Below are 18,449 nucleotides of genomic sequence, written 5' to 3'. Positions count from 1 at the left end.
AAATTTAAATTTTGGTTAACATACAGTGTAATACTGGTTTCAGGAGTAGAAGTCAGTGATGCATCGCTTACATACAACACCCAGTGCTCATCACAATAAGTGCCCTCTGTAATGCCCATCACCCATCTAGCCCATCTCCCACCCACCTCCCTCCGTCAACCTTCAGTTTGTTCTCTGTCATTAAGAGTCTCTTGTGATTTGTTTCCATCTCTTCTCTTCCCCTTCCCATGTTCTTCTATTTTGTTTCTTAACTTCCATATGACTGAAATCATATGATATTTGTTTTTCTCTGATTAACTTATTTCACTTAGCATAATACATTCTAGCTCTATCCACATTGTTGCAAGTGGCAAGATTTCATTTTTTTGATGACTGAGTAATATTCCATTGTATATATGCACCACATCTTTTTTTTTTTTTTTAAGTTTATTTATTTTTAAGAGAGAGAATGCAAGCAGAGGAGGGGAAGAAAGAGGGGAAGAATCCCAAGAAGGCTTTGTACTGTGAGCACCGAGACCGAAGCGGGGCTTGAACTCACGAAACCATATGATCATGACCTGAGCTGAAATCAAGTGTCAGACGCTTAACTGACTAAGCCACCCCGGTGCCCCAACACATCTTTATCCATTCATCAGTTGATGGATGTTTGGGCTCTCTATATAATCTGGTTATTGTTGATAATGCTACTATAAACATCGGGGTGCATGTATCCCTTTGAATCTGTATTTTTGTCTTCTTTGGACAAATACCTAATAGTGCAATTGCTGTATCATAGGGTAGTCATTTCTTGATAGGTTTATTTTAGTTGCAGAAGGGAAGCAGACAGCAAAATGCAGCTGTCCTGCTAGAGAGTGAAGACAATCCTTACCAATAAGGAAGAATACATCTGTATATCCTATATGTACAATATATGTGTTTAATGTATATTGCATATTCATGGTGTAGTCTGTACTGCTAGGAATTATGCCCTACTGCAGTCGTGGGATTTTTTTTTAGAAAAAAGGAACTGATTGTTGAATGCCAGTTTAACTAGCTTGGTTTTACTCAGCAGCGGTGGTAAACTAGTAAGAGCAAGTTACTGAAGTCACAGTGAAAGCTCTGTGCTGTTAAACAAGAGTAATCTGTCAGCATGCCAGTGAAAGGATTGGAAACAATAGTTGAAGTTGGCAACAGAGAACCATGATAATGAAGATAGAGAGGAGGTGACTGAAGCAAGATTGGGGATGTGGAAACTAACCCTGGATGTGAGTAAAGGAAACACTAAACTCTGACGTGATCTGCCCTTTAGCATTACATTTTAAATAAATATTTTGTGAGTGCATTTTAGTGTGTGCCTATTTCCAGTTTGCAGTAGCTGTTAATTAGTACCTTACCTTGCTGAGGTGCAGCAAGCTGAATCAGAATTCATTCAGTGAAAAGAAAGAATTTTTTATCTTGGCTTAATGACAAGTATTAGGTTTGTATTAGCCAAACCAATCCAAAGATGTTAGGGTTTTAGTTGATAGTGTATTCAATAACAGTACTGTAACTGTGTCTGGAAAGATGTACGGTGATTATCTCATTCTGTTCTTCCCGGGTCAGACTGTATCTGTGAAATTGAGTTCATTTTCAGGTTACATATTTTGAGAGAAACTGACAAACCGAAGACCCCAAATGATATTATACAAGGAATGCTTGAAAGACTTAAGAGTTACAGACCTTGGGAGGGAAATTTGGGAGAATATAATGCTCTGTAAAAGTCTGAAGGAATTTCATGGGCAAGAGAGAATGATCTTGTTCTGTGGTGGGCAGAGTTAGAATCAGTGCTACAGAATCAGAGGGAAAAATATTTTAGTTCAACATAAAGCAGAACTTCCACTTACAGTCAGTGTTCAAGAATGGTGTGAATGCCTTGAGGTCTGCTGATACCTGTGAACTATACCAGATATCCACTGAATATAAAAGTTTTAGAGATTACCCTGACATAATAAAAGTTGTGTCTGGGGACCTTTCAGATCCCTTACCCCACTAAATCTTATGATTTTCTATGGCATTACAGAGAAAGAATCAATAGGATTTGTGAAACAATTTATTTTCAGGTTTAAAGGGAGGAAGGGATGTACAAGGGGGAAAAGGGGAGTTCTTTAATGGCTATAGAGCTGCATATTTTCAAGATGAAAAAGTTGTGGAGATCTGTTTCATAACAATCTAAGTGTACTTAAAACTACTGAACTGTATACTTAAACATGGTTAAGATGCTAAATTTTATGTTATATGTTTTACTGTAATAAAAAAGAGAGAAAAGGGAGTGAGGAATCAACTGAGATTTCATTTAGCCTTGGAATCAGTGTGGGTAGGAGAGCCATTAAGACACAAAAGGAGTACAGGAGAGCAAGCAGGTGTTTGGAGGAAGGTACTGACCCTGTTTGAGGTGTAGGTCGGTCTTAGTCTTGATTGCTTAAGGAAGAATGAACAGTGAAATGCACTATCAATTTTAGAAGTTCTCCCACTGGGCAAGTTTATTAGCAATAAGCAAAGACAGCAGGCTAGAAGAAGACCTTGATTTATTTTGAGGAGATAATCAGACCTAGCCAAGAATCCAGCCAAGGAGTAGAAAAATGCACAATGATGAAAAATTAAGACAGTACAGCTCAAAGCAGGCCATTGTAAGTGGCCTAAAGTGGTGAATAAAGTGAGGGTTTTAGAGGACTGCTTATGTGTATTGCTGGGTACACAGTAAGGGGTGGATCTGTCTGTTTAAAAGAGCCATGATGGAGATCATGTGGAGACTAACAGCTGGAAATTCAAATATTGAGTTTGGGGAGAGAGGTTGGATCTGGGAGCAACCATACTGGAGTGCTAGTTAAAGATAACTGGGACACAAAAATGTGGATGAGATACTTAAGGGAGAAGAAGCAGAGAATGAAAAGAGGGCTCAGGGCAGTCAGAACTGTAAGTAATACCCAGTTTTAGGGAGCTGAAGGAGACAGACTGAGTGATCAGAAAGATTAGAGGGGCACCTGGCTGGCTCAGTTCGTAGAGCATGTGACTCTTGTTCTTGGGGTTATGAGTTCAGGCTTGAACTCACATGTTGGGTATAGAGATTACTTAAAAAAATAAAATCTTTTAAAAATTTTTTTCAAAAAAGTATTAATAGAATCCAAACTGGGAGAGAGTGACCTTAGGGTTAAACACTGTGCAGGGGTTGAGAAGTTTTAATCTCAAGAAAAGGACTTCCAAAGAACAAATTCAGGGGAAGAAGGATGGGCCAAAGGCTGTGTTACAACAGATAAAGACGTGAGTGTGAATCAAAATACAGAGGCTTCATTATTAAGATCTGCCCTAAAGAAGTTTGGCATAAAGGCCAGCAAAGTGGGGCAGTGGCCCAGGATGAGGAGGGTAAGCAATTGTTTTTTTCTTAGGACAGCAGTTGTCCACTGAAGTCAAGACAGTAAAATACATCGATTGTCTATAGCAATGCTTTTCTTTCTTACTGGGGAAGAAAACTAGGCCTAGTTTGGGAATATTTTGGTTTTTTTTTCTTTGTTTTAAATATTTTAATCATTAATATTTTCATATGATTAAAAACCTTTTTTTTTTTTTTTTAAGTTTAATTTGAAAGAAAGAGCACAAGCAGGTGAGGGGCAGGGAGAGAGAGAGAGAGAGAGAGAGAGAGAGAATGAATATCTCAGGCTCCACACTGTCAGTGCAGAGACTGATGCAGGGCTCAAACCCACACACTGCGGCATCATGCTCTGAGCCAAAATTAAGAGTCAGATGCTTAACCCACTGAGCCACCCAGGTGCCCCTGAAACATTTTTTTTTATCACAGTGGCATAAGACATCCCTTGTTTTTGCCCCACCACCCCCATTCTGTATCTATCCATGAACGAAGTGTTGCATATTTCCATATGTTTTCATATTACTAATAATTAGGATCTTTTCATTTCAGCTTGATGAACTCCTGTCAACATTTCTTTTTTTAAAAGTTTATTTATTTTTGGGAGAGGGAGAGAGAGAGAGAGAGAGCGCGCACAATTGGAGGGTAGGGTGGGCAAAGAGAGAGAGAGAGAGACACAGAATCTGAAGCAGACTCTAGGCTCCGAGCTGTCAGCACAGAGCCTGATGCAAGGCTCTAACTCACGAACTACAAGATCATGACCTGAGTCAAAGTCGGACACTCAACTAACTGACTGAGCCACCCAGGCACCCCTGTCAGCATTACTAAGGCAGGTCAGTGATGGTGAATTACCTTAGCTTTTTTATCTGGGAACTTTGCCAAAGGACAACTTTGCCAAATATTCTTGGTTGGCAGGTTTTTTTTTTGTTTGTTTGTTTTCTCTCAGCACCTTGAATAGATCATCCCACTCTCTCCTAGCCCATACGGTTTTTGCTGAGAAATCTCCTTGATAGCCTTATGGGAACTCCCTTGTGTGTTACAAGGTTCCCCCCCTCCCTTTTTTGCTTTTAAGATTATCCTCGGAATCTCTAGCAGGGCTGAAGGAAGGTATTATGCCAGAAAGATTGGAGGAGATGATTGCTACTTCAGATGTAAAGACAGCAGCACACAATGCCAAGAAACATGAAAAATCAAGATAACATGACACCACCAAAAGATTATAGCAATCTTCCCATAACCAAACCCAAAAACATTGAGATCTGTGATTTTCCTGATAAAGAATTCAAAGTAGCTGTTTTAAGAAAACTCGATGAGCTACAAGAAAACACAGATAATTCAGTGATTTCAGGAAAACAATACATGAATAAAATGAAAAGTTTAACAAAAAGAAATCATAAAAAAAAGTTTTGGAGCTGAAGAATTCAGTGAATGAAATGAAAAATGCAGTGGAGAGCAACAACAACAGACTTGATCAAGCAGAAGAAAGAATCCATGAAATTGAAGACTGGAAGTTTGAAACTATCTAGTCTGAGGAGAACAAGGGAAAAAGAATGCAAGAATACATGATCTATGAGAGACCATCAAAAGGACCAACTGGTGAATCACTGTAGTTGAGAAGGAGAAGAAAGGGAGAAGGGGCAGAAAGTTTATTTAAAGAAATAATGGCTGAGAACTACCCGAATCTGGATGAAGATTTGGATATTTAATTTAAGTTCACAAAGCTTTTGTAGGACACCAAACAAAATCAACTTAAAGAAATTTTCTTCAAGACACATTGGAATAAAGCAGTCAAAGATCAAAGACAAATCAGTAATCAAAAACTCCCCAAAAGAAAAGTCCATGACCATATGGCTTCACTGATGAATGCTATCAAACATTTAAAGAATTAACACTAATCCTCCAAATCTTCCAAAACAGAAGAGGAGGGAATATTCCCAAACTCATTTTGCAAGGGTTAAAACTACCAAAGCCAGATAAGGACATTATCTGAGAATACTGTCTGAGAATTTCATTGAGCCCAGGCATTTTTGTTCTTCCAGGCATTCTGAGGAAAGCCACCTGGGAAAGAGCCATAGTGAGCTCCTGATTGTCCTCTGGCTTTTTCCTTCCTCTGGGCTCTCTCATGTTCTTCCAGAGAATGAGAAAGCTATAGCCTGATAATCACTGATGAATATAGATGCAAAAGTTCCCATTGAAATATTAGCAAACTGATTTCAACAGCTCATTAGAAGAATCATACATCATGATCAAATGAGAGGATTCAAACATAGTTCAACATCTGCAAATCAATACATGTGGTACAACACATGGATAGAATGAAGGATAAAAATTATGTGATCATCTCAGTTGCTGAAAAAGTATTTGACAAAATACAGCATCCTTCCATGAGACAAACTCTCAACAAATTAGGTATAGAAGGAGCATACCTTAATATATTAAACCTTAATATAGTAAAGGTCATGTATGACAAACACATAGCTAACATCATACTCAGCAGTGAAAGAGCTGAAAAGTTTTCTTTCAAGATCAGGAACAAGACAAGGATGTCCACTCTTACCACTCCTATTCACCATAGTACTGGAAGTCCTAGCCAAGCAATCAGGCAAGAGAGAGAAATACAGGCATTGAATTGGAAATGAAGAAGTAAAATTGTCTATGCAGTTGATATGATCTCATATATATAGAAAATCCTAAGATTCCATCAAAAAAAAAAAACTTAGAACTAATCAACAAATTCAGTGAAGTTATGTGATACAAAATCAACACGCAAGCTTGACTTTCTGTATGCTAACAATGAAATATCTGAAAAACAGATAAACAATCCCATTTGTAATAGCACCAAAAACAACAAAATACTTAGGAATAAATTTAACCAAAGAGGTGAAAGATCTGTACATTGAAAACTGCAAGACTTAGATGAAAGAAATTGAAAAAGATACAAATAAATGGAATGACATCCTGTGTTCATGAATCAGAAGAATTAATATTATCAAAATGTCCATACCATCCAAAGCTACCTATAGATTCAGTACAGTCCGTATCAGAATGCCAGTGGTATTGTTCAACAAATAGAAAAAAAAATTCCTAAAAATTTTATGGAATCACAAAGGACTCCAAATAGCCAAAGCAATCCTTCTTAAGAAAGAAGAACAGCTTCCTTCCACATGGTCATGCAGAGCTAGTACCCACGCCTGGAATCAGCCACAACCTTAGTCGTGCCCACTGCCTGCCACCTTTGGACCATGGACCCCACAAAGTGAGGAAGCTTTGGGGCCTTTGTGAAAATGTGTAAGCAGGACCCGAGGGTTCTACACACTGAGGAAATGTGTTTTCCATGAGTGAGTGGAGCACCTGCTACCCATAAAACTAAATGAGAAGACCATATCAAGGAAGAAAACACAGTGAGAAGGCAGAGGAAAACAAAGACAGATGAACCTTCAAGTGAGGAAAATGATCTAGAAATTGACAATGGTGGTGTGATTGAACTGGATACTGATGCCCCTCAAGAAATGGGGGATGAAAATATAGAGATAACTGAGGAAATGATGGATCAGGCAAATGATAGAACAGTGGCTGCCATTGATGCCCTGAATGATGGTGAACTACAGAAAGCCACTGACTTGTTCACAGATGCCATCAAGCTGAATCCTCGCTTGGCTGTTCTGTATGCCAAGAGAGCCAGTGTCTTCATCAAATTACAGAAGCCAAATGCTGCCATCCGAGACTGTGATAGAGCTATTGAAATAAATCCTGATTCAGCTCAGCCTTACAAGTGGTGAGGGAAAGCACCACAGACTTCTGGACTACATGATCTTGCCCTTACTTGTAAACTGGATTATGATGAAGATGCTAGTGCAATGCTGAAAGAAGTTCAACCAAGGGCCCAGAAAATTGCTGAATATCGAACAAAGTATGAGCAAAAACTGAAAGAGCAAGAGATCAAAGAAGAATAGAAAGGGTTAAGAAGGCTGTGGAAGAACATGAGAGAACCCAGAGGGAGGAAGAAGCCAGAGGACAATCAGGAGCTCACTATGGCTCTTTCCCAGATAACTTTCTTCTTAATGCCTGGTAATTTTCCTCAAGGAATGCCTGGAATGGCAGGAATGCCTGGGCTCCATGAAATTCTCAGTGACCCAGAAGCCATGCAGTATCCAGAAGTTATGGTGGCCTTCCAGGATGTGGCCCAGAACCCAGCAAATATGTCTGGATATCAGAGCAACCCAAATGTTACGAATCTCATGGGTAAATCGTCAGCCAAATTTGGAGGTCAGGCATAATGCCCTTCTGACAAATAAAGCCCTTGCTGAAGGAAAAGCAATGTAGACCACCTATTGGATGTTGCAATAATACAAACCCTGGAGGAGAAGGAGTCAGCGTCCCTCTGACCTCCTCATGGAGAAAGCTGGGGTGCTGTGAAGATAATCCCTACCCTTCTGCCTCACACGCAAGTGAAACATTTTACAGTGGCTTGCCATTAGGGGGTTCATTCAGATAATGATTTCCTACTGGGAATTACAAACTTTAAACACTTTTTCAACCTTAAAAATATTTTAAAACATATTAAAAGCGTGTGTTAACCCCTACAGTTTTCTTTACTAATGATTTCAGTTTTTTCCCTTTGGGTTAATTGGGCAAGGAAGATACTTTTCAGTATGGAAGATTGACTGCTCAGCTTGAGTGAAATAGAGGTTTATTAGCAGAAGGCAAATATAACATTTAAATAGATGCAGTTTGAGTTGGATATATGATTACTGAGGCATTTTGACTTGTCTTTTTAAGTGCTTTATTTTTTAAACATGATTTATTTCAATAAAACCATTGGGACCACCAGTATTGCAGTAGGACCTGGGTAGGGGACGGAAGTACTGGCAGAACAGCAGCAACCTTGCTCCTTTTATGTGGCGTTGCCCTTGTGCAGATGCATTTACGCTTACACTGGTGAGCGCATGATTTTTATAATGCTGCAGTAGGGTTGGATTACTTAGTTGTGTTCTTGTCTGATACAGAAAATAAATGTTTCACATTATTTCCACACAGGGGAATACTTTTCTTTTTAGATTTCTGTGTTTAGAATGACCTTTCCTGGTCAGAAAATGCTCATCTCTTGGTGTGCTTTCTACTTGTTGTCACCTCCCCTCCCCCGCCGCCCACCCTTACTCTTTTTTGGGGTTAAAAGTAGTCCCTTTTTTTGGTGGCATCATCACCGCTATCATCATTCACAGCATAATTATGCAAGCATAGGTAATGCTGGGTTTAATTTAATATGTAATACATACAGTGATTACGTAAGCAGTTGTAATTTCTTACTTGACCAAAAGATTTCATAGTTAAGTGTTAGGTTTCCCCCTCAATGAAATGTTACCATATCAAAAGATGTTGGAAAGAAGGATTCCCTTTGTTTTTTTTGTTTTTCAATATATGAAATTTATTGTCAGATTGGTTTCCATACAACACCCAGTGCTCATCTCAAAAGGTGCCCTCCTCAATACCCATCACCCACCCTCCCCTCCCTCCCACCCCCCATCAACCCTCAGTTTGTTCTCAGTTTTTCAGAGTCTTTTATGCTTTGGCTCTCTAAGAGGATTCCCTTTGGTGTTTAGTCTTCTACTTAGGAAATATCTGTTATAGTTGGAGTTTATCTTCCATTATTCATCTTCATATTTTGGAGAGCGTGAGGTTTGAATTCATTGATATACATAGAAGGGAACCAAACTTGTGGTCCAGCATGAATTATAAAATTGATGAGTTCCATGGTTCTTCAATATGGAGTTGATGGTATTATGAGTCATTGTGCTCCTATTCAACTCTTAAATATTACACCATACCTCTGTCTCTCCTGTTTCTCCCTCCTTCTCCTCCAAGAATAAAGAAATGATAGATTTTCTGTTGCACATTTCACCTCTTACATTTATTAAGTCTAAGTCCAGGCGTGGTACCAGGAATTGCTAAGTTTCCTCCTATCTTTCAATTTAAAGTGCTGATGTTTAAAAAGTTTCAAGGGATAAAAGCCTCTGTACTTTGCTTATTTGAAGAGACAGTGATAGGAGCAGTGAATAAAATTCCATGGAATACATTTCTGAAATAGCACATTTCTGAAGTCATAAGTAAGTTGATTCAGGTTCTCACCCTTTGCTGTGCACAAGCAGATAGAAATGCATCTGTTGTATAAGTGAGAAAAGGCTGTCTGCTAACATGCTTTTTAAACCCTTTAAAAATACTCAGCATATAAACTTGCATTTGGGCTTGTCAGTGTTTTTTTTGTTGTTGTTAATGTGTGTTCTCTCTAAAAATTTCTAATGTGTGCTGTGAATAACTCAAGAAGACCAGTTCCTTTTGGGGTTCCTTATTTAATTTACTTAATTATATATTAGCTAAGTACATTCTAACACTTCAAATATTACCGTAAAGGGGTAAAAGTAAAATTTGTGGTCTTCTGAAAATGTGTCCTGTGCTTTTAATTTCCACAAATACGAAGTACCTTCATTTTCATAGAAACTCAGTATCATTTCTAAACCAGAAGTGTTTTTTTTTTCTTATGCTAGCAATGCTGAAAGAAAGAAAAGTAAAGGAGTTTTTTTCTGCTTAAAAATATACAGTTATTGGATTTCTAGCTACATTAAAAATAAACTATGGTTTCAGACTGGAAAAAAAGAACAAAAATGGAGGCATCACACTTTCTCATTTCAAACTATATTACAAAAGTATAATAATCAAAAGAGGGCAGTACTGGCATAAAAATTGACATTTAGGAATGGAACAGAATTGAGAGCCCCAAAATAACATGGTCAATCTATGACAAAGGAGGCAAGAATATACATTAGGGAAAAGATAGTCTTTTTGATAAATGGTGCTGGGAAAACTGGACAGTTACATGCAAAAGAGTGTAACTGGAATTTCATTAAGCCATACACAAAAGTAAACTCAAAATGGATTAAAGAACTAAATGTAGGGGCGCCTGGGTGGCGCAGTCGGTTAAGCGTCCGACTTCAGCCAGGTCACGATCTCGCGGTCCGTGAGTTCGAGCCCCGCGTCGGGCTCTGGGCTGATGGCTCAGAGCCTGGAGCCTGTTTCCGATTCTGTGTCTCCCTCTCTCTCTGCCCCTCCCCCGTTCATGCTCTGTCTCTCTCTGTCCCAAAAATAAATAAACGTTGAAAAAAAAAATTTTTAAAAAAAGAACTAAATGTAAGGCCTGAAACCATAAAACTCCTAAAAGAAAACATAAACAATAATCTCTTTGACATCAGCTTTCACAACATTTTTCTGGATATGTCTTCTCAGACAAAGAGAAACAAAAGCAAAAATGAAATACCAGAATTACATCAAACCAAAAACATTTACACAGTGAGAGAAACCATAAAAAAAAAAAAAAAAGGATGGCAACCTACTGAATGGGAGAAGATGTTGGCAAATACTGTATCCTATAAAGGGTTAATATGAAAAACATATAAAGAACTCATGGAACACCTGGGGGCTCAGTCAGTTAAATGTCTGACTTCTGACTGCAGCTCAGGTTATGATCTCGCAGTTTGTGAGTTCGAGCCCAGTGTCGGGTTCTGCATTGATGGTGCAGACCCTGCTTAGGATTCTCTCTCTTCCTCTCTCTCTGCCCCTCCCCTGCTTGCTTGCTCTCTCTCTCTTTTTCTCTCTCTGTCTCTCAAAATAAATAAATAAACAAAAAAAAAATAACTCCTACAACTCTGTAACAAAAAAACCAAATAATCTGTTTTAAAAATGGACAGAGGACCTGAATAGGCAGTTTTCCAAAGAAGGCATACAGATAGCCAACGGACACATAAAAAGGTGCTTGTTCGACATCACTAATCATCAGGGAAATACAAATCAAAACCATGAAGAGATATCGTCTCACACTGGTCACAATGACTAGTATTAAAAAGAAAAGAAATGAAATGCAAATGTTGGCAAGGATGTGGAGAAAAGGTGTTTTGAGTGCACGCTGGTGGGAATGTAAATAGTTGCAGCCACTGTGGAAAACAGTAGGGAGGTTTCTGAAAAATTAAAGATAGAAATGTTATTTGATCCAGTAATTCCACTGCTGGATATTTACCTAAAGAAAACGAACCACCAATTTGAAAAGATATATGCAACCTTAGGTTTATTGTGGCAAAACAAAACTATATCCCCCCCCCCCATGTTTATTGCAGCACTATTTACAATAGCCAAGATATGGAAGCAGCCCAAGTATCTATTGATACATGAATGGATAAAGAACAAGTAGTATATGGATACAATGAATGTGACTCAGCCATGGAAAAGAATGAAATCTTGCCATTTGCAATAATATGGATGGACCTTTCTCAGAGAAAAACAAAAACCATATGATTTCACTTAACATACAGAATCTAAAAAACACAAAATCCACACACATAAGTCTGGAAACAGTCTCTTGAATACAGAGAACAAACTGGTGGTTGCCAGAGGTAAAAAGATAGATGGATGGGTGAAATAGTTGAAGGGGATTAAGAGATACAAACTTGCAGTTACAAAATAAATAAGTCATAGGGATGAAAAGTTCAAATTGGAAATATACTCAGTAATAGTGTAATAACTGCATGATGACAGATGGTAACTATACTTGGTGAGTACTGCATAATGTATAGAATTGTTGAATCACTGTGTTATACACCTGAAACTAATATTAATATTGCTAACTCTAATAATAAAAAGATAAAATAAACTTTTTCCAACAGAAAAAAATTGTGTGTCAGATTTTTGTAAATCCACATCATTTTATAATTATCCTAGAGCTGCTTATCATTTTTAAAGTGATTTTGTAAAGTGAATAGTTATAGGGTTTATGTAAATCCAGATTTTGAAGTGTTTCTGAAAGGGAAGCCAACTAATCGTTTCTGTGGTATGTTGAAATACATTTGAGATAAGTCTTTATTTCACCTAAGGAAGCCTTTTAACAAAATTACTATTAGAATATGGTTAATTGTGAAGACCTAGAAAATACCTAGGTTTACCTTAGAACTTAGGGATTACAATACACTTAAGAGCTATATTATTAAATCCTTACTCTCTACTGTGCCACAATGCTAGGTGCTTAGTTCATTTAATCCTCACAGCAGTCTTATTACGTAAGGTATTATTATTCTCCTTTTATAGATGAGGAAACCAAGGCTTAGAGAAATAACATAACTCGCCCAAGGTTTTACAAGTTAGTACGTGACAGAGCTCTGATTTAACCTTGGTGTGTCTGACTCCAAAGTGCCACATTTCCTTGTGAGCTCATGTCTTATAAATGAGAGCTGGAGTTTCAGGAAAGGTTACTTTGTAGATTATTTATTCTTAAAGTTGTAAAGTCATTGATTATACTAATAGTTTTTTTTTTTGCCCCCTTTGGAGAAGTGGGAATATTTTATCATTGAAATCAAAGAAAGGTTTTTTTAGTATTTTAAGAATTACTAATTTTACTAGTTTTTGGAAAGGGGTTGAAAGTAAAAAATAGTGTGATTTCATCCCCAGATAAACTGCCATAGAATCCAGAGTTATCTATATTATAAATCAATTCTGTTTTTTAAATGATGGTCATATATTCAAACTGGCATTTAAAATTTCTTTGTTTAAAGTTTTCAAGTAAAGCAGGTTTCCATCCTTCCTCCATTATGTTCTGGAACCCTCTAATGTTTTACATAATACATTCAAATGTGTTAGTATATAATGCCATATATTTTTCTGATTTATGTAATCAAAAGGTTTTACTGATTTAAATACTGGTAGTCTTATTACTGTGTAAGGAATACATGTTTAAAATACCAACATAAAACACAAGTGATTCAGCTGAGTATGTGATAAGGCAGCCTTTCTGCTCATGCTTCTGCTTTGTTATTCAAGTAGAGACCACTTCCCCAGGTGAGTTTGTTTGGGCTTTGTTAGTTCTTGCTTTGAAGAAGTAAGTTGTTCTTCTCATTCTTAGGTTAGATTTAGAAAAACCTCTTCTTTTTGAAAGCAGCTTGAAGCTGGATAATGGAATGTTGGTGTTAATGGATTTTATTTTTAACCTCCAAACAGAGCAGCATTTTGCAGATGTTGTCCTTAGTGAAGAATTTCTCAATCTTGGCATTGAACAAGTGTGCAGCTTAATCTCAAGTGACAAACTTACCATTTCTTCAGAAGAGAAGGTAAGGAAAAATTTTTTTTCCTAGTATATAGTGATGTAATATTTTTCCTTTCTTTATTTCACTTTGCTTTGTAACTTTGTAATCCTATATGTGTAGTGATAGCCAGTGACCTTTGATCTGTAAGGTATTAAAAACTCAGTCAACTTGTTGATTATCTGTGCAAATTGGTGTGCTTCTTCACTCCATAGGAAGTTCCCTAAATTGCTAGACATTAGAGTTTTGTACTTGACCCCACAGCAAGAGCTTGAACACATTAAACTGAAATAAGCCCTTATGGGTGCTAGGTTTCTTCCCACAGCTAGATGTCTGTAAAAATTGTGATCTAAATGCAGTATTTCTCAGACCAAAGTAATTTCACCATCATGTGTGTTGGTGGAAGTTACCAGGGCTAATAAAGTTTAGCTTGTTCTGGACTGAACATTCGTGACCATGCTCTTTAGATTGATCTCCTACTACTTATACTCTGCCCGGCCCAGTGCTCCCCTCCTCCCTTCCAGAGCACTGTGCAACTGCTTTGTCTGGTTGTAGCCTCCCATTTCTCCACATTTTGAGCTACCTATGTCAGCCACCTGTACCTTTCCTATTGATGAAGAATCTTCTCTTAGTGACTTTTATTCTTTGGATAGGTGTTGTATCCTATGGGAATCAGGGCACAAAAGCTTGTGAACATACTGAGTTTGAAGGAAGTGAAACTTTCTTTCTTTCGATGCTTTACATTTAAAACGTTTTTTAAAGGGGTGCCTAGGGGCTCAGTCGGTTGAGCATCTGACTTCAGCTCAGGTCATGATCTCACAGATTGTGAGTTCAAGCGCTCCAGTGGGCTGTGTGCTGACAGCTCAGAGCCTGGAGACTGCTTCTGATTCTGTGTCCCTCTCTTGCTCTGCCTCTCTACCGCTCATGCTCTGTCTCTCTCTCTCAAGAATAAATAAAACATTTAAAAAAAAAGATTTAAACTTTTTTTTTAAGTTTATTTATTTTGAGAGAGAGAGCACATGCACATGAGCAGGGGAGGGGCAGAGAGAGGGAGAGAGAGAATTCCAAGCAGACTCCGCACTGTCAGTGTCTGATGCAGTGTCACTGTCTGATGCAGGATTCAAACTCTCGAACTGTGAGACCATGACCTGAGCCAAAATCAAGAGTCAGGTGCTTAACAAACTCAGCCACCCAGGCGCCCCCCTTGATGCTTTACATTTAAAGTTGTATGAAATTTAGCTTTATTCCTCAAGGATATTCATCCTGCCTGGGCACCAAAAGACGTATTTACTATACCATATGAAAAAACTTGCAGTAAATGGTTGTTAGATGTATAATCTTAGCACTTTAGAAATACAGGGGAGAGGAAAACATCACTATTCAGACACATACAGATGCATATTGAGTGCCTACTTTGTACCAGACACTGTCACGGAGTCCCAGATACGGCAATACTAACAAAATAGAACTCTTTACTCCACTGGAGGGACAACCAGCGGGGTAAATGGATGACTACAGAATGCTGTAGAGGGTACTTAGGAACATTACATAATTCCAGGGATGGGAACAAGATCAGCTTGTTCTCAAAGTTATGATCCAAGTTTTTAAAAATGTTTATGAGTTTTCCAGGGAAGTCGGGATGGGTGGGAATGGGAAGGGCATTCCAGGAAGAGGTACAATACATAAATGTAAAAAAGGCAGGAAAGAATAATTGTATTAGGTTGGTTCTTTGTGATTAGAGTTCGGAATATGTATGGCAGAATGCTGGGAGATAAGATGGGAAGATGACATAAAATATCTTCTCAGCCATATTAAAGAAACTCGACGTCATCCTTGTAACAAAAAGCCTTTACAGGGTTTTAAATGGTAGGAGAATGCCATAGTAATACCTATATTATAGAAATGTCGTGAAGGTTGTTTTGATTTTCCACAGCTGCATAACGAGCCACTGCAAAGTGTAGTGACACAAAACAATAACCATTTTATTATGCTCACAATTCTGTGGGCAGAATTCATTCAGGGCATATAGGAACAGTCTGTAGTGTCTGGGGCTTCAGCTGGCTTGGCTTGAGTATCTGGAGATACCAGCACGATACCAAATTAGCCATATAGCTGGGGTTTTAGTCCGTCTGGACATCCATCCAGAATATCCATGATGGCTTCTTCATTCACTTATCTGGCTCCTGGGCTGAAGTTTGCTTGGTATCTCCCTTTCCTCTGACCTCTTTCTCCCGCCCCTTCCCTACCCTCCTTCTCTGTGGCTAGCTTGGGTTCCTCATAGCATGGTGATTGATCTTAAGTAATCAGACTTATTTTTTTGTTAATGTTTATTTATTTTGAGAAAGAGAGAGAGAGAGCATTAGTGAACAGGGGAGGGACAGGGAGAGAGGGAGAGGAAGAATTCCAAGCAGACTCCATGCTGTCAGTGCAGAGTCTGACGTGGGGCTTGAACTCAAAGGACCATGAGATCATGACCTGAGCTGAAATCAAGAGTTGGCTACTTAACTGACTGAGCCATCCAGGTGCCCCTCAAGTAATCAGACTTCTTACATGACATCTGGCTTCCCCTGAAATGAGCATTTCAAGAGACCATAATGAAAGAGAAAAGCTTCTTATGACCCAGCTTCAGAAGTCACACAGTGCTGCATCTGCAATATTTTTTTTGTTGTTGTTGTTGTTACACAGGGACAGCTTAGATTCCCTGTGGGAGGTTTACTGCATAAGATGTGGATACCGAGAGATGTGCTTTATTAGGGGACCAGTTTGGAGACCACCTGTCACAGTGGTGATATGCTGAATGAACAAAACCCCAGAAATGGGGTGAGGGACAGATAGGATGTTGAAGTCAAACCAGTGAGTAGTTGGATCTGATTCAGGATGGTAGAAACAGGTGAAGAGAAAGCAGAGCTGAGAAATAGTAGATAGAATTTACAGGATCCTCTATTTCTAGCAGCCAACACATAGAGGTACTTGGTAGGTGCTTGCTGACCGAATAAATTAAGGAGGCATGTTCATTATAATGTAGATTATTTTTAATTTCTCGCTCTTTTCCTGTATCAAAATAAATATTTTTTGTTCCTGGTAATCAACTTAACTATCATCATCAAGCATTTTCTACAACACTTTAAAAATTATTGATTATGTGTTCATCAGTCTGGAAGGAAATTATGTAGTCAATTATTGTCTTCATATTAGCTTATTAGCTTTCTCATAGTTATATGTTGTTAATTTGTAATGACCTTATTTCATTTTTTGAAAAAATTCAAATATTAGATTTTAATATATTCCATTGTGAGAAAAGAAAGTTCATCTATTTTGCAGACCCTCAGTTTAGAAGTGTATGGTCCACATCTATTTGTAAATCTAAAGAAACGCCAAAAATAGTTGTTTATAAGGGTATATGATTTTCATCCCACAACATCACTTTGCTTTAACATTTTGGGTGTTTTATTCCAAAGAGACTTGAAATTTATTTTTTTAATTTAGTTTTTAATTTACATCCAAATTAGTTAGCATATAGTGCAACAATGATTTCAGGAGTAGATTCCTTAATGCCCCTTACCCATTTAGCCCATCCTCCCCCTCCAACAACCTCTCCACAGTAACCCTTTGTTTGTTCTCTATATTTAAGAGTCTCTTATATTTTGTCCCCCTCCCTGTTTTTATATTATTTTTGCTTCCCTTCCCTTATGTTCATCTGTTTTGTATCTTAAATTCCTCATATGGGGGCGCCTGGGTGGCGCAGTCGGTTAAGCGTCCGACTTCAGCCAGGTCATGATCTCGCGGTCCGGGAGTTCGAGTCCCGCATCAGGCTCTGGGCTGATGGCTCAGAGCCTGGAGCCTGTTCCCAATTCTGTGTCTCCCTCTCTCTCTGCCCCTCCCCCGTTCATGCTCTGTCTCTCTCTGTCCCAAAAATAAATAAACGTTGAAAAAAAAATTTAAAAAAAAAAAACCTTTAAAAAAAAAATAAATTCCTCATATGAATGAAGCCTTATATTTGTCTTTCTGTGACTAATTTTGCTTAGCATAATACCCTCTAGTTCCATCCATGTAGTTACAAATGGCAAAATTTCATTCTTTTTGATTGCCGAGTAATACTCCATAGTATATATATACCACATCTTCTTTATCCATTCATCCATCGATGGACATTTGGGCTCTTTCCAAACTTTTGACTACTGTCGATAGCACTGCTATAAACATTGGGGTGCATGTGCCCCTTCAAAACAGCATACCTGTATCCCTTGGAAAAATACCTAGTAGTGCAATTGCTGGGTCATAGGGTAGTTCTATTTTTAATTTTTTGAGGAACCCCCATACTGTTTTCCAGAGTACCTATACCAGTTTGCATTCCCACCAGCAATGCAAAAGAGATCCTCTTTCTCAGCATCCTTGCCAACATCTGTCATTGCCTCAGTTGTTAAATATTTGCCATTCTGACAGGTGTGAGGTGGTGTCTCATTGTTTTGATTTGTATTTTCCTGATGAAGAGTGATGTTGAGCATTTCTTCATGTGTCAGTTGGCCATCTGGATGTCTTCTTTGGAGAAGTGTCTATTCATGTCTTTTACACATGTCTTCACTGGATTATTTGTTTTGTGGGTATTGAGTTTGATAAATTCTTTACAGAGTTTGGATGCTAACCCTTTATCTGATATGTCATTTGAAAATATCTTCTCCCATTCTGTTGGTTGGTTGCCTTTTAGTTTTGTTGATTGTTTCCTTTGCTGTGCAGAAGCTTTTTATTTTGACGAGGTTCCAATAGTTCATTTTTGCTTTTGTTTCCCTTGCCTCCGGAGACATGTTGAGTAAGAAGTTCCTGTGGCCAAGGTCAAAGAGATTTTGCCTGCTCTCTCCTTGAGGGTTTTGATGGCTTCCTATTTTATGTTTGGGTATTTCATCCATTTGGAGTTTATTTTTGTGTATGGTGGAAGAAAGTGGTCCAGGTTCATTCTT

The 18,449-nt window shown here is 38.2% G+C and overlaps 1 protein-coding gene and 1 pseudogene across 5 annotated transcripts in view; both read left to right on the top strand.

Moving 5' to 3' along the window:
* The window catches only part of KLHL2 (kelch like family member 2), a 117,395-nt gene that overhangs the window by 76,029 nt on the left and 22,917 nt on the right, over nucleotides 1-18,449 (top strand). For all 5 annotated transcript variants that reach the window (XM_047855430.1, XM_047855431.1, XM_047855428.1 and 2 more), the window contains one exon: nucleotides 13,412-13,521. In XM_047855430.1, coding sequence (XP_047711386.1) covers nucleotides 13,412-13,521 — 110 coding nt within the window. The remainder of the gene's footprint in view (nucleotides 1-13,411; nucleotides 13,522-18,449) is intronic.
* On the top strand, nucleotides 2,751-7,656 carry LOC125163738 (hsc70-interacting protein-like; annotated as a pseudogene).

The sequence above is a fragment of the Prionailurus viverrinus genome, chromosome B1, assembly GCF_022837055.1.
Source record: "Prionailurus viverrinus isolate Anna chromosome B1, UM_Priviv_1.0, whole genome shotgun sequence".
In the NCBI taxonomy this organism is placed as follows: Eukaryota; Metazoa; Chordata; class Mammalia; order Carnivora; family Felidae; genus Prionailurus; species Prionailurus viverrinus.
Note: the sequence above shows the minus strand (reverse complement) of the source record. Positions and strands in the feature narration are given on the sequence as shown.